This window comes from Aulonocara stuartgranti (assembly GCF_965226115.1).
Source record: "Aulonocara stuartgranti genome assembly, chromosome: 15".
NCBI classification, from domain to species: Eukaryota; Metazoa; Chordata; class Actinopteri; order Cichliformes; family Cichlidae; genus Aulonocara; species Aulonocara stuartgranti.
Window position 1 is genome coordinate 20,665,001 of NC_138951.1, and position 17,310 is coordinate 20,682,310.

Genomic DNA, 17,310 nt, shown 5'->3' on the forward strand with positions numbered 1-17,310 from the left:
TGCTGTGGTTCATTCAATAAAACAACCTTTACAACTGAACAAGGCCTTTGAATGATGTGACCTATCTAATCCCTGTTTCCAGCTTAAATGTTAATGAGCTCTGTGCTCTGGGTGGTCTTCTTAACAAAGAAATGTCAATTTTAGTTTTTAAAAGTTATATATATTTATATTAAGAATTTCTTTTCTGGTTTTAGTCAGAATATGTTAGTCTTTATGCAGCTAACAGGGTGACGGAGCAGAGAACACCTCCAAGATCTATTTAGAAACTCTATTTCGGCCTCTATGTGGCATCAGGCCAGCTACACAACATGCCGGCAGAGAGCTAAGGAGGGGCTGCAGTTTGCTGCTGGCTTGTACTGCTGAACGACGGCTGCACCTGGTTCAAATGAGGACTTTGTACACTGCTGCTGGACAGGGAGGGATGCTGCTCTGGAGAAAAATGCAGGAACTGGCTGAGAAGCCTGCCTGTCTCTCCATCTGTCTGGCAGAGGGAGTGCAGTGTTTGCATATGTGCTTTTGCTTCTGTACTTGTGAGGGAGAACAGATGAGACAAATCCTCCAAAGCGAGGCTCCTTCTTTGTCAGTCAGCTACGGTCTTTGCCTCTTATTGTTACTGACATGTTATAAAATGTTTAGATGTCCTCTACACGATTTATATTTCAAAGTTATTTTTGGCTGTTAACAACTCTGACAGTAATTTCCCTCCACATCTTCCGCAATCCATTTTCATCCTGTAAATGCACTCAGCTGCCAGAGAGCCATAAAGAGAGCCCTGTCAGCTCCTGTGGTACAAATCAGCATGTTATCTTCCCCCTTTGACTAATATATGGAAATAAGCTGGTGAAGTTTTCCTGAACCGTTAAAAAGAACTTTCAAAATCAGTAATACTCCAGCAGCTAGCTCAAAAAGGTGAATTTTTTAAAAGAAACCAGTGAGTCCACAGATCTCAGGCTCAAAGAAAGAGTGTTCCAGCCAGATGTATGGATGTAAAAGTTCACTGATGTATGTTGGTGTGTTAAAACCAGTTAAACCCAGAATCTTAAAGCAGATTCTGTGTCGTGACCTTTAAAGGTAAGGTTTTTGGGGGAATTCTGAATGATTTATTAGGAAGAAAACAAGGAGTATGGAGTATAACAGGGAGTCTGTGCTTGCTGCAGGTAGCTAACTCTGTCAGAGAACAAGGGGAGGTTAATCCAGGCAGCAATGACGAGCAGGTGAGTCATTATTGTAAATGGTGCAAGTTCTTGCTCAGTGTCCAGGGAGAAAGCAGCAGAGGAAGTGACTGGTCACTTTGAGACTCTTCAGCGACAGAGAATTGTTTCAAGGAGAAAGGACAGAGTGTCATAAAAAGAACCTGCTTACTGGTTAACAAAGGATGGCAATCTCATGGTGGTGCATCAGTGGAAGAACGGGAACCAGAAGACTCTAGCAGCAAACCCATCCCAGCTTTACCTGAAGAGCAGCATGAGTGAAGAACACAAGAAAAATCCCTCACCACCCCAGGACCATGAAGTTAATGGGGAGCCAGTACAAGTGAATTAGCAACGGTGTGATGTGAATACTTAGTCAGAAGCCTCACAGTCAGTATGCTTTCTAAGGAGACTTTATCAACACAAGTGAACGAGTGAATTATAAGTAATCTAAATATGGTGAAATAAAGGCATGAATAACAATTTCCAGCTCAGGGCATGGCACAGAGGGACTGTGCGTCAGCCTTCCAACATTTAATAGTTTAAGCACCTATGCAAGAGCTGTAGCTTAGAAACACCTTAGAACGTAAAAGTGAGATGTTCTCAAAATGTGCTGAAGAGGAAGCAGATAAGCAGAAACAATATAGGTTCCAAAACATGACCTTGAGGCACACCGTTAGCAAGAGAAGTGAAAGAGGACCTGAAATTAAAGCTGCTACAGAAAAGCTTCATTCAGGCAGATATAAAGGGAGTCACTCACAAAGCAAACCCTGGTTAGTTACACAAAGTACCTGATAGAAGTACAGTTTATAGTAGTAAAGTACAGTATAGTATAGTATTAATATTACGCATGGTGAATTTGGGACTACTCCCTTTTTTAGTTCACTTATGGTTTTATTTTTAGGTTAGATCTGTGCTTTTACTTCTTTTTTTACTGTCCTTGCTGGAGTCTAGTGTCAGAACTCCAAAGTGGAAAGACTTGAGAAGGCGTTCCAGCTGCTGGGAACTCTGGGCCTCCAACTTTCCACCTCACATGAAATGCTGCATTGGTTCACCTGTTCCTTATTATTCTTTAACTTTCTTTTGTTTGTATTCAGTCTTTTTTGTTTTGTTAGGTTTTTCTGCAGCACCCTGTTTGTTTCACACTTTAGTTATTTAGCATTCGGTCATTTGTTCTGTTTTGAATTCAATTAGCCAGTGACTCACCTGTCTGTGTGCATATACTCCCTGGTTCCCTGTTTTCTTTTCTTTTCATTGCACCTGAGTGTTACAATGTTCTACAGTTACTATTACTCATGTCTCCGTTGTTTGTCGTCTTTGTTCTGTTGGTCTCCTTTATGTATTTGGACTTTGCCTTCCTAGTGCATAACCTTACCCTGGATTAAAGATTTGGATTCTGACTACCGTGTCCTGCACTTGTATTTCTCTATGTCGTTACACATCATGGAGGTAACCAGCCAAAATTGGTATTTTATCTGATGAAATCTGAACTTCAGGTTGAATCAACTGGCTGAGGCCTTTCTGTGTAGTTTACATGTTGTTCACATGTCTGTGTGGGTTTTCTCTGGATACTGAGGCTTCCACCCACAGTCCAAAGACATGCATGTTAGGTTAGTGGGTTCTGAATTGGTTGTGGTTTGTGAACATGAGCATGAAGATTTGTCTGTCTCTCTGTTAACACACTGGTGATCTGTTCATGTTCTAACCTGTCTTTTGGCCTTTGACAGCTGGGATAGGAACCAGAAAATGGATGGATGGACAGATTATTCCAGCCCAGTTATAATTTTAACATCCGTCAACCCTAAACAACCCTGCAGCTGTTTTAAGAAGCCACGAAGAGATTTCTCTACTCTTGTAACCACATCCACTGATGCCTTTTCCAGATGCTTGTCCACGGCCACTGAGCCCAGTTTGAGCTCCCTTAACATCTGCAAAACTGAGCTACCCTCTGTGGGTTTTGTCACCTCCTCTCCTTCACTCCTTCCTTTCTCTCTTGCTCTCGCTCTCTTTTTTTTAACGTAACCTCCATGTCCTTCATTTCTAGCTTGCTCCCGCTGCTTTGAGTCAATGAAGGGAGTGCAACAGAAACTTAAGAAGTCTCGGTGGATTGCAGATGGTCAGCGCAGTGATACAAAACAAAGATGTTCCACTTTCACTCTGCTGTTTGCTGTTTAATTGGTTGTTCAGCAGTGTGAAGCTAATGCTTCTGTTTGCTCCGGTTTGACTCCCACATCAAGTCATCTTTTATCTTTTCTGTATCGGGATACAGAAAAGAAGACAAAGCCAGAGAATAAATTATAAATCGCGCAAAGTGGATACAAGGGAGGGAAAAAGGAAAGAAACAAGCTGTAACCTAAAGAGCTTATGATGAAAGTTTGCATGCATCAGAAACCCCAGTGGAAAAGCTGACAACCTTATAGGAGTTTAGAAAAAAAGAGTAAATTAAATAGTTTCACAGCATTTTGCAAAGAGAAATCGAATTTGCCAAATTTGTCTCATTTTTAATCCTCTGTCTAGGCCATCATTAATGACCTATTAGAATATGTTTGTTTGTTTTTGTATTTGATTTTATTGTTCTGGAAAATGTTGGCAATCTGGGGAATGAAAGATAATCCCAACTGACTTAAAGTTTAACTTCAAATTTAAATTTTATTTACATTTGTCCCAAAACATACTTTTTATTAGCGTTCAAAAGATAAATCTGAGGTTATAGGCTTGAGCTGAATCACTGATCTAATCACTGATGACCTTACACATTTAGGAAACTACTAAAGAAATAGTTCCAGCCTTGATGAGTTTTCTAATCTAATTGAGAGTTACATTAGAAAAACGATGGAGGCTGCTTAGCATAAAACCTTGAAATGTAAAAAATCTGGAAACTCAGAGACACAGAGTGAAGGATGGAGGTAGTCCGTGTTGAATTACCTAAACATTAGTGTTTAGCCAGTATGGTCCTGCTTTATGGAGCCAGAAGTGACTGTATTTGGGTTGAGGGGATGAGGTGCAAATTTACCAGCACATTTGCTTAGCAAGCTGCGTCCATAAACTGTACAGGTGCAATCCAAAGACTCACATATCTGATGATTAGTGTGATAAAGTGTCATATACAAATCCATTAATAAAATTTTCCTCACAAAACTCAAAGAACAAACTACTTGTACAGTCTGCACCTAGCAGCATAGCATGGTATTTCTCAGTAAATGTAGTTAAATGGCACAAGCAAAGTCAAGACTCCAATCAGATGAGGGGATGCCTGGCCGAAAGGTGATGGCTACTGCTCACTGTATCAGCATAACTGCCTTGTAAAAGTCTAAATGAATGAGTTTTAAAATAATTTACCCCATTAGAGTTGATATAAATGAGGAAACTGTCCATAACACCTTAACATTTGGTTCTGTAGGGACTGATATTAGCAGCTTTTGACACTTCTCTCGGTTCTCTTCTCTTCATTTTATTTATTTATTTATTTATTTTTGTCGACCTGTGTAAAACCCCCTAATAAACACATTTTTTATTGTGGGAGGTGTACAAAAACTGTGGTTTTACCAGATGTTTATGCCTGAAGTATCCGTGTCTGGGCACGCTACCTATTTCCATGTTTCCAGTATTTATTGCTGAGCTACACAACTCCTGGCTATAACTTCTAATTTAATGCACGCTGGCTACAAATTTCTTATCCAGCCATCAGCATAAAAGCAAACAGGAAAGGTTAGGTTGAAAACGAATCTCTACGATCTCAAATGAATTGTTCTGCATGCACAGACTGACAGTACAGGTTTAGATGTAAAAAGAGGGGGAAACCCAGTGAACTCAATAAACTGCATCGCATTAGTTCTAACCAACCAAAAACCATCAGATTAAAACTCTTATTAGATTATGACACAAAGGATAAAAGATTTGAAGCGCCTTTAGAAACTCAGTCGTTTAAGTACCAAACACAAGGATGCAGAAAAAAAAATAAAGATTGCCAAAACAATTCTGACCCACCGAAGCGCTGACGTGGGACCTCTCAGGTGTCCTGTGGTGTCTGGCACCAGGATATCAACAGCAGGACTTTTGGATCCTGTGGTTTGTCGGGTGGGGCTTGATCTTACTTGTTCCAACGCATCTCAGGGAAGCTGTATCAGATTGGTATGTGGGGAGTCTAGAAGCTGGGCCAATGCATCTGACTCTTTGTTGTGTTTTTTGAGCCGTTCCTCATACTTTCTGCTGTGCAGCAGGGCCCATTGTTTTGCTGGAGAAGGCCATTGCCATCAGGGAGCGACATTACCTTGACGGCTTGAGTCTGTAACAGATGCATGAATACCAGGACACCTCATTACAAATATTTAGCTGTAATGAGGTGAAGAAATGTCTTCATTCCTGCTGTCAGCAGTTTTAATGTTGTGGCTGACTGGTGTATGTGCATGCCACAATACTATGTATACACAATAAAGCTCCTGTTTGTTCCTCTGTCTCTGTTTTGATGTTTCTCTTGTGTTTTGCTTACTTCCTGTTTTATTTTGGAGGTTATTGTCCTTGTGCCTTCATGTGGTTTTTGTGTCCTGCATTTTTTTTCATTTCCTGCCTTTTAGACCTGCCCTCTCCACTTAGTGTTCCCACTTGTCACAAGCATGTGGTCTTTCTTCCCTTTGTCTTTGTCAGATGATGATTTTTACTCCTGGGTGTTCCTGAGCTTCATGCCTTTTGTGTCCTGTACCATTCAGTCTTCCTGGTTTGTGATTTGTTGATGTTTTTAGTGTTCCTCTTGATTATTTGGCTTTTAAAAAAAATCAAGCTCTCGTTTTTGTTTTGCAAAAAAACCCCAAAACAATTCCTTTGTCAGCATTTGTGGACCCCACTGAACAGTCAGTACCAGTGAGGTGTGTTTATGAATGGGATTTTAAAGGGAAAGTGCTGGGATTCATAGGTTTTACAATATGAATTTATTGCATGAATATTATTAAAATTATGTTGTAAAGAAAAATAGCAACAACCAAGGGAATCCATGTCAGCTGTGTGTGGGTGGAGCGGATTCCTCATGACTAATAGATGTTCAGTCAATAGCACAGATTAACAGATGCTGCGAAGCCCCTGTAGCACATCGTCATACTCTGAGCTCCACTATCCATGCATAATGCATAAAATATGAGTGGATAAAAAGGTACAGTATGCACTACACTTGCAATGTGCAATTATAAAGGCACTTTCTACACCTATTTATTTTGTGCATCTGATTTTCTCTGCTTCTTACAGTGATAGTGTGTGAAATAGAAGGTCTATAGAGAGTTTTCTTTGCATTTTTTTGGTCTTCCAGTTTCTATTTTTTATTTCCTTTCTTTGTCTTGTCCATTCATTGTATCTTTTATTTACTAGTTATTCTAAAACTTCATATAAAAAACAGAAAGGTATATCTAAGTACGGCAACAATGCATCTTAAAAGCTGAAGATCAGTTTGCATTTAGCACTTTCACAAATTCATCAGGTTTTTCTGAATGGTTTTTGATTAGATGCGTGAAAATGTGTCTGCTTAACAGAAGCTTTTGTTCCATAAAATACATCAAGCGAACAAACTATTTGACTGTGTCATAAAGAGAGCTTCATCTTGAAATTTATTTTCCGGGGCTTCTTTTATTTTTGATTGGATATTTATAACCCTGTATTAATAGTAAGTTTTATCAACAATACAGAGTCAAAATACAATTTGAATGGATTAGATGCCTGGCTTGGAAATATAGGAAGACATAAATATATCACATAGATCAAATAATGTGAAAGGAAGGAAAAGGGGAGGCTGGAAGGAAGGAAGGAACAAAGAGAAGAAAAGAATTGAAAAGAAAAGTCCAGATCCACTAGAAATAACCCAGTCATACTTGCTCACCATGTTCCAAACTGGAAGCATTCTTTCTTCATAGCAATTCATTAAAACCATAAACACAGCTTAACGACAGATGATTAAGCTTCTGGGTTCGACCAACAAAGGACGGCTTGTGTGATGAACAAAAGAGTCTAATGTGTTACAGTTAACAGGGCAGGATATTTGTCACTGAGGGATACCAGAGGACAAAGCATGAAACCAAGAGTCACAGCACTGTACCAAAGACAGTATGTAAAGGACGGATGCAGCATCTCAACTTTTCTGATGACCTTATGTTCTCAGTTGCTTATTTCAAGTCTTGTGGAATGAGACATGATGGTTCTATTTGGAATTAAATAGATGATAAAGCAGAATATACTTTAGGGCAGGTCGACCTGTGTCTGGTTTTAAAACAGTAGGATGATGTTGATGGTGAAAACCCCTCAGGGACTCACTAACAAATAGCTGATGATGTCCTGTGACTGTGTGCATTACTTTATTTCTTCATGCAATATAAAAGAAAAAAACTTTTTCTTGGTTCTTCAAACTACAAAACAATTACTTAACTTTATCAAAGCCATGTGTGTCTGCTAAAGTCTGTTGTTAAGCTGCATTATTATGTAGAAGCCAACATACCTTATTGTATATTTGTGTTGGTGCAATATGTTGGTAAAAATTGTGCTGATTTGTTTTGCCATAGAAGCAGCAGCAGTGCTGGATCAGAGTGAAGAGATGACTGATGGAGTCACCAGATACAGCTGATCACTGTTTAAACATTAGTGTGTTCAGAAGATCAGGGCTTAAGGGCATCACATTATATAATAAATAATATGCATTACATAAAGGCATCAAAATGAATCATTTGAGGAACAACGCTTACTGGTTTGTTCATTATTCATGATCCTGCCATGAGCTAGAGAGCCAACCATAGCTGCCTCGCAAACTGTCACTTGCAGCAGTAAGCTGCCTAGTTTGGCTGTTAATGAGGCAAAAATTATGCACAGTATGTTCTGAAAATGGAGCCTCCTATAACTAAAAATAGTTTTTTACTAAGAGGCTGATCTCAGTTACTGTCATCCCCAACAGGTTGACTGTGGTCAATTGGTAAAGTCTCAATTTTTACTTTAAGAAATATCCAGGTGCTTAAGGATGTTTGTGCAATGATAAAAGTGCAGGGGAAAGTTTGGGTAGTTAGACTATCGTTAACCTAATTTTAAATGTTTTCAAGCCTTGGTTAAGAGATATATATAAAACATGTTTCAGTGGAGTTAACAGGAGCCTATCTAATAATTCTCTGTGTTCTGTAGAGCTCTTTTTGAGCTTCTTGTAAAACTGTAGTAAAAACAGAATTAAAAAAACAACAAAAAAAACAAACAACAACAATAACAGAAGCAAGAAGTGCCTGTTTTATGTACTGAGATCACAATTTATTTTCCTGCCTCAGTTTAATCTTTTTAGTGTTGTAATTTATTCAATGTAGTTTACACTTTTATGTGAAAAATATAAACTTGAATGTTTTTATTCATGTATTTATTGTATTTAATGTATTTATTCATGCTTGTCAGAAAACGATAAAATTTGTAATATCTGTGCACACAGGTACAAGGCACCTTCCAGGAATGGTGATATGATTTTCCAAAAAATTGATTGGTCTTTAAGAGGTGGTTTCCTACTCGTTGATCTCTTATCTTGCACATAATCTGCACCGAAGCAGAATTTATGCAGTGATAGTACACCTGACTCCTTCCACATAAAGAGTGTTAGCAGCAGGAAGGCGCTGGTGATCAAATGCACTTGTTTAATTAATCATCAGCTAGTGCGAGCACCACTATAAAAGCCAAAGTTTGGGTAGCATGCAGGTCTGTAGCATTTAGCCATGTGTTAATACAATGTCATAATCTACCTTGAAGCAGACTGGGTATAAACCCAGACTCTGCAGGCCTCATTAAAGAAAAAAATTAAGATGTCGCAATGAGCCATTTAAAGTCCAGCTCTTAACCTGATTGAAACTTCAATGAACTGAAGGAATGACATAAAGAAGATTGGGCCAAATTCATTCAAAATGATGTGCAAGACTGATAAAATTATAGAGACAATGAAATGATTGCTTCAAGTTATTGCTGCAGAAGGTGGCTCTACAAGCTCTGAATCATGTGGTGTGATTAATTTTAAACACTCTACTGTAAAATACCCTGATAAGACCGAAAACCCAGGATTAAATCTGAAGTTCCCACTTTATACAGGTCTCAGGTGTCTCTTCCCTCATTGGTTTGTTCCCCAACCGGATCTTTGTATTTATTTAGCTCTTGCTGTGGATGTTTTCTAGTCCGATGGCTTTCCTGCCATATACCAAAGAAACGCTGAATGTTCCAAAATAAATTTCTCCATTACCTTGGATGCACAGTCTCTGCATGTTGTAGTTATTATATGGCTTTGTGATGATTATTTTACTATCAACCATCATCATCAACTAGACACACAGGTTTCTTGTATCGTTGAGGCGAGGTGCTACATAAAGCACCCCATGGCTGTTATGTAAACGGAAGTTTGAAGGATGGCATTTTCATGACGTGGAGTCTTTGTACACACTGGAATACAAAGACATGGATTAATACAGTGGCACAGATTTCCATGCTTTCATTTCATTGCGGTCATTTGTTCACACCTTTAAAATCATACAATGCTCCTCCCGCCTCTCCATGTATCCTGCGCGGCCACATTTCTCACCGCAGCAGATGTTTCCTGTTGCGCTGTGTGAGAGAAATTCATGTTTCTCTTGGAATATGAGCAACAGATGGTGAGAAAAGAGCAGGAAAGAAAGAAAAGGTGTGTTAGTAGATAACACACTGAATCGTGCCACTGTGCAGAGAGAGGCGCATTTTTGAGGCGCTTGCCTGATCATGAGTCTTTGTTCCTCTCATAGAAAAGGATAACACAAAGTGAGATGAGTTTTAGGGAGGTTGTCCTGTTAATTGTTAGCATCTTGTATCACAGTGCACCTATGATAAATTAAAAACAAACAAACAAAAAAAACAACCCAAATTTGAGCTTTTATTGATGTTCTTTATACCTTACCAGCTTCTTAATACGTAACATAATTGAATTAAATGAATTGCAAGCATGAGGGAGAATAACTGTGACTATCTATGAACATAGTCAAACACTGCAGCTATTTGTGCAAATCTTTAACCCTCAATAACAGCCCCTGCTTTAGTTCATCTTCAGGGCTAGTTTAGATTTCAGAGGTGTTTTCAAGAAGGAAAGCTGTTATTACACTTAATTGCGAACCTTCTTTCTCCTCGTGTCTGCTTCTGTTTGAGCACTTATCACATCAAAGTTTTCCTTTCTTATCCTTTAACAACGTGTCTGCTGATTAATATCTATTTTTGCTTAACTTAAGCTCTCTTTGCTCTAAAGTACTCTCACTTCCATTACAAATCAGTGGGATAAAGATTATGTCAAAGTTGCTGGATGTTACTGAAAGGTTTGATAAAGTCACATTTCTCACATTGTTTTAGAGATTAAGAGCTAGTGAGTCATGACAGTGTGCAGGTGTTTGATTTCAAACTGCAGGAGAGGCGCTCTCGGTCATACTCGACTGTCTGAAAAAGTTTTATAAAAGATTTCTCTATTCCTCGACCTGGTTTGTCTTTTTGGGGTTTTCTGGAAAAAGCTTTCAGTGTCTCTGTTCCATCTTTATCAATCTGTTTTTATTATCTGGTACATCCATTATTCATTAACCCCACCTCAAATCTGTTTATGTCTTTCTGCAATGACCTCACTTAACCCAACAGTAGTTTTAATAAAAGTATAGATATGGTGATTAAAAATACCTCCATCCACTGCGATGGTAATAAATTCAATACCCTTCAGGTGACACTGCACACATGCACACGCACGCGCACACACACACACACACACACAATACATTGAAAGGAGTGGTATGAGATTGAGAGGCGCTCTCGGTCATGAACAATAAAATACAAGAGGTCAGGTCTCACTTGACTCCCTCAGCTGTCTGACATAAATAAAGTTTCAGTGACAAGTCTCTTCTACCTCTTTTCCACAGATGTGGTGCTTATGCAGAGCCAGTTCTGCCGGGGTCCCTTTGAGAATCAACTCACATTGTTATGAGTCATTACGAACTGCGAGTTGGGGCGATTTCACTGGGAATAAAATCATTGCTGCATCTGTGAATCATCTATGTACTTTTTGCAATAGCCTCTCCTGGATGATGTCTCCAACTGTGGGACAAGATACTCTGTAGTTCTGTAGTGTCTGTTTTTGGAGGGAAAGACATGGATCACAGATGGAAAGCTTGTGAGTTTGTGAAGTTCAGTTTTGAAGCATCAGCTTTAACCATTGCCCTCTTGTTTCTTTTTAGACCAAACACCACGAATGAGGAGTGGTCACTCACAAAGCAGACACACCCTAAACCATACCCTGCTTCATCATCGAGATTATTCCTAATAGCATGATGCTACATTATATATCATAATATATTATAATATTTTAAAAATTCATGCTAACTATTAGAGAGTGTCAAGTTAATCGTTTATATACTGTCTATGTCCTCGTGAAATTCTTGCAGCCATACCAGCAGATCTCTAAGGCTGTACAGTGCCTGATGTTAATGCTAAAAACGCCAACCATTTTGAATTCTTTAACATACTTTTCTGAGCATTTTTGCCCTTATTTGATATGATAGTAAATATTTTTTTAGACAGGAAAGACACACATCAAAGGGTCCTGGATCAGAACTGAACACAGGTGACACACAGTCACCTGATCAACTAGGTGAACTTCCTGGTCGAGTAGGGACTGCAACCTCTTAGGATAACAAATGCTTGCAGAAAATGTTATTGCAATTAATTCAGTAGCTGTTGAGATATGTCAGTGTGGGCCACATAAGTAGATCAGCATACAGCTGGACTCCAACTGCAGCATAAAGACATGTCGACATGTTGTTAAGTTCATTGAAATAAACAGTTTTTCGTTCTGCAAATTTCCAATCAAACAAACCACCCTGGCTCACCTCGCTGCTTCCTGTTTGGGAGCTTCCTCATTGCTTTCTTTCATGTAGACTTCCTTGTAATGTATTGTACATCATTTTTGTGTGCTGAGCTGTTCCTCGAGGCATCCTCTCTCAAATGTTTGCTCGCTTTGTTAGCTCTGTTTTGTCTTAAGTCTTTGTTATGTTAACTTTTCTTGAACTGAGAGATAATCTGCACTTAAATGTTTCTGTAAGTAAGATAAGCATTAGGTTATTATACTTGATTTAAATAAATAACAGATTATAAATAAATAACAGAGGGTTGTCACAGCGGGAGACAAAATAATTGATAAGAATTAGAGGTCAGCGAGGGCAGTGAACCTGTATCATGTGATTCTCATCTGCAAATGTGAGAAATGCAAAGCAGAGCCGGGACAAAACAAATGATCTCATTTGCTGTTTATTAGAAGAACTGACTCTTCCAGTTACTGGAGTAGACCTGTGAATAGAATAGAATAGAATAGAATAGAATAGAATAGAATAGAATAGAATCACCCATAATTGTTATTGTGTGTGTACAACGAAATTATGGTAACACGTGAACTTGAAGCAACAGAAGCCATGTAGGTCAGCTTTTTAAATCAGTGAAACTTCTGTCTGTTACCTGTGTGTGTGTGTGTGTGTGTGTGTGTGTGTGTGTGTGTGTGTGTGTGTGTGTGTGTGTGTGTGTGTGTGTGGTGACTGATGCTGTGATAACATCACAGATACAGGAAGTAGCAAGGCTATCTGGTAAAGTTGGTTTCCTGTTGTGGTTTCTCACTTCTGCTGCTGATGTCAAATGAGTTCCCAAAGAATTCACATCTTGTCACATCACATAAAGAAGAAGAGAAGGGGCTCAATAGCAAGTCAAATACCTGCATACACACCCACTTTAGCATATGCATATTAGAGAGGTGTACTTAAGATGCCTACCTATTGCTCTTGGAGTAGCTTTCCATGAGTTACACCTCAAAATAATCCGTATTTATTTTATACTGGTCACAGTTCAAAACAAGCTGTTTTGCCTCCTCTCTCTTCAAGACAACCTTTTGCTACCTGTCACAAACAGAATTTCAAGAATAAAATTGAAATACTATTTCGAGAAAAAAGAAAGTATGGAGATTACAGTTGTCATTTCAAGCCAAACAACTGCCACGGCTCCTTTACCCTCTACACTCTATGTAGATGAGTTACTGAAATTGTACTTGAGAATCAGTTTTAGGGAAATTATTTCTGTTTTAGTAAATAACCACAGTTTCATGGTAAGTGTAAGGACACCGAAAAGGAAAAAGCACACAAAATTTGAAGAGTTGGCTGGATCAGTACAAAATGAAATGGCTGGCAATGAACAGATCCAAGGATTCATCACATAACATCAAACCTTGATCAGACTGATTTTCAGACTACAGTACAGGAATATAAGAAGTCTAAAGTAAGTGTGGCTTTTTGTAACAGTCAGGCCAAAAAAGTGGGTTGGAAAATAGTCATTTTAATGTTTAATTGTTTAATTTGACTACTTTTATATAAACTATAATGTAAAAGTGCAGTATTCAGTATTTAGTTTATTTGTTGATGTTTACATTTTTATGCAATCTCTCATGTAGCTAAAGTTAGATCAGCTGTTCTGATAAAATCCTTACTCATTACTTACATATGATCTCAATGCTTCACTCATCCATTATACAGTAACACCCAGAAATTCTGGCACGGTGACTAATGTGTTTATAAGAAGCCCGGGCTACTGTTCTGCACCCTGTCTGGGAGAAGAGGTGGGCAGCCCACATGACTAACTGCCCTGCTGTATCACAGCTATTTTTATAGATGAGATCATTACATTTCACATGTATCTGCTGACCTTTCAGAGTCACTCACAGCCATGTGTTAATAGATGGAGCGCAGCGCCACATCATTACCCCCAACAAACAGAATAGAAACACACACACACACAGGAAATGAGTGTGATTATGAAGAGTGGGTCCACAGGAAGGAAAAAGCTACTGCAGTGAAACAGGTTATCACGAATGTAGAACCGCACACAATGGCTCATCCATCCCATACATAGATAAGATGCTCTCTCTGATTGTGTGCGTAAAACTGGAATTTTATCCTCTTAACATAAACCAGGTCACTGGTGGGTAACATGCTAAGAAGATGATACCTCTAAAATCAAGTTTCTTGCATGCACTTTACTCTTTTGCTTCCATTTGAGCATGCAAATTAGGTGAAAATTTTATATTCGAGGGTAGATGTAAAGCTAAATAGATTAGCAGAGACCTTTTGGATGTTAAGGTAATAATTTAAAATATTAATGGTTAATAATTAGAAGATATTTTCAATTAGTTTTATTAATAAAGAAAAATTCTGGTGCACTTTCACAGTGCTTCCAACAAGTAACAAAAAAGAATCTTACATTTACAACCAAATGCTAAATGGACTGTTTTGTACTTTAACCGAGCATTTTTAATACTACAGTCTATATTCACACAGCAATTTTCAGTTTTTTCATATGGACTGGATTAGCTGACCTTGAGATGAGCTAGCTCTGCCTCCTGAATTAAATTAAAAAAAAAATTCTGTGTGCTACTTGAAATGTATTGTGTTTAATGTATTGGATTATTACAATTATTTAAAAAGATTAATTATAATTTTTCTACTGTATTCAAATCTTTTTGCATCTCTAAGTTTTTAGGTTTATTCCTCTTCTGCACAAGTGTTTGTTTACTTTTTTCAAAGTGCAAACAAACAACAAGATAAGTAGTGAGATTTCACTGTCTGAATTGTAGATATTATATATTTACAGTGTAAATAAATCGCTCAGGGGTTTAAGGGCGTGTGTGTGTGTCTGTGTTGGGGTCTTAATGAAAAGATAATGAGTTAATCCTGCTGACCACCATAAGCGGACTACTTCTTTTGAGACTGCACATTTAAGAAAAGCAGCGTCATCGATCAATTGTGTCGGTTCTGAAACAGTTAATAGTTTGCGCGTTCACAAACGCAAACACACACATACACATAGACCGGGGGCGCGCAGAAGCTCACCGGGAACGCGAAGCAGGAGCAGATCAGAGAGCAGGTCGGTCGGTGAGCGGAGAGACGCACGAAGTCCTGGCGATAAAGCAGCAGACCTGAACCTTTGGTTTGTGAGGCGGCTTTTTCTTCTCCTGTGGACTACCGTTACGGGAAGTTTTATTCAACAGTGCGGACCTACGGAAAGGCTGTCCACCATGTCGGGGAGCAGGGAGGAGGAGAGGAGGAAACTGGCCGACATCATCAACCACTGGAACGCCAACCGGCTCGACCTGTTCGAGATCAGCCGGCCCACAGAGGTAGGAGCTCAGCCAGGAGTGGCAGGAGAGGCCGCGGACACGCGGGCCCTCTCCTGGGGGAGGGGGGCCCTGTAAACCTACCCCCGGCTGACCCTTGGGTTGAAAATGTTGAAAGCCAAGCAGTATTGGGCAGCGTGGTTTTCTTGGGTGACTCGGTGGCAAGTCCCCGTACGTGCTGCGAGAGAATGAATGCCAAACTCCATTGAAAAATGTCAGGATTTGCCAGATAGTAGGCTAAACACATTGTTCAAGATGGTGCCTATAAATTTAATTAAATCTTTGAGCCCTCACGGCAACCCAGGCAAACTATTTAACAGTCCATGGCTGAGCATCGTGTATAGGTAAACCTGCCTCTATCGCTTTCTTTTAAAAGAAACTGTTCACACTTGCGTAGCTATTACCGCCCACAGCTGTGTATTTGGGAAGTGGCAGGAATAATTCTGAAAGTTGGCAAATCACAGAAGCTCTTAAGATTATGTGTGCGATAAATATGCCGAATTTGGCGCGAATGTGAGTAGAATATTATCTACCTTGAGGTTTATTCTTGCTTCTGTGGATGCGTGCGATAAGTAGGTAAAGATGTAATTTCCAGATTTCTGAATGGGATTTGGTGCGTTATCTTGCGAACGGAACGTTAACTGGGCTAGCTAGCTAGTTAGTTAGCAAGCACTTTACCTGTAGAGAAAACATAAGCTGTGCTACTATTAAACAGAATAAACACCCCCCCCCCCTTATTGGTGATTTATGCATTACATATTTGCGCTTTTTAAATGAGGGGGCAAAGTTGTGATATAGCCGGCGTGTACAGTGCATGCAGCGCACTCGCTGCACTGCCTGCAATGGCTGACAAACCCAGTAACACGGTCAGGTTGCTAGATACGTTAGGCATATAGATAAAAGCTTAAAGTATTAGCTACAAGCAGGGTGTGGATGCTTAGCTGGGCACTCAGATACTGCTAGCCCACCACCCACAGGACAGCCCCTCTCCTGTACGTCTGTCGATCTGTCTGTGCAACACACTGACTATGTCATGTCGTCCTGCATTGTCCTCACACACGAGCTAGCTTGGTACGAGCTGCTTGTTTGACCAGCAATAATTTGACCCTACAACACGGCGGAGCAGCAGTGCTGTAATTAAACCGCCCGTCTGGACTCAGGTTGTGGCTGTTTACTAATGACATGACGGGATAAGAAACGCCTCCTTGCCGAACAGTAGCAAGGGCTTGGCGATGTCTCTAGTCCTTACTAAGTCCAGTGTCCAGCAAACCAGGGGCGTTTCCAGGATTTTTGAAATGTGGTGGCTCACAGGACGTCAGCATGATTGATGAGAGTTGCAATAACGTTGCCAATTCAACGCAACCAAGAAAACTGGTGATGCTGTTTAGCCTAGCAGCTAACAACATAACATAACATCTACACTGGCTAAAGCCCAGACAAATGTGGAGTTAAACAAGATTCCTGCATTTTCTGTCTGCACCACTGAGACCAAAGCAAGACCATTGATGACAAGATAAAACAAATAAAATAGTTCTAATTTAATCTGAATTTCATTCTGCAGGTGCCGGCACTCAAGGTAGGTTTGAGTGACTGGACCTGATGAAATGCACTGTTTTAGAATAGAGGTAAATGCATTACAGACTCCACACTTAGCTTAATACTATTTTTTTATTTATTTATTAATTTTTTTAGGATTGAAGGGCTGGACCAAAATGATTTACAGTGAAATTCTGGCCCTCATATTTTGCCCAAATCTAATCTAGTCCATTTTCTTAGATATTTACCATCAAAATATACAAATAGTTCAACTACAACTGCCTAATGAGAAAGAACCTTCAGTCATAAACACATTATTGGATCATAATTATTGATTCAAGAGTGTGTGCATATCACTTTTAATGCTGCTAGTAGAGATGATTTTCATTATTT

The 17,310-nt window shown here is 39.3% G+C and overlaps 1 protein-coding gene across 15 annotated transcripts in view; it reads left to right on the forward strand.

Moving 5' to 3' along the window:
• Window positions 1-15,178: 15,178 nt before the first annotated feature.
• Window positions 15,179-17,310, forward strand: part of afdna (afadin, adherens junction formation factor a) — a 122,022-nt gene continuing 119,890 nt past the window's right edge. For all 15 annotated transcript variants that reach the window (XM_082504887.1, XM_082504894.1, XM_082504899.1 and 12 more), the window contains exon 1: window positions 15,179-15,384. In XM_082504887.1, coding sequence (XP_082361013.1) covers window positions 15,283-15,384 — 102 coding nt within the window. In that variant the 5' untranslated portion in view covers window positions 15,179-15,282. The remainder of the gene's footprint in view (window positions 15,385-17,310) is intronic.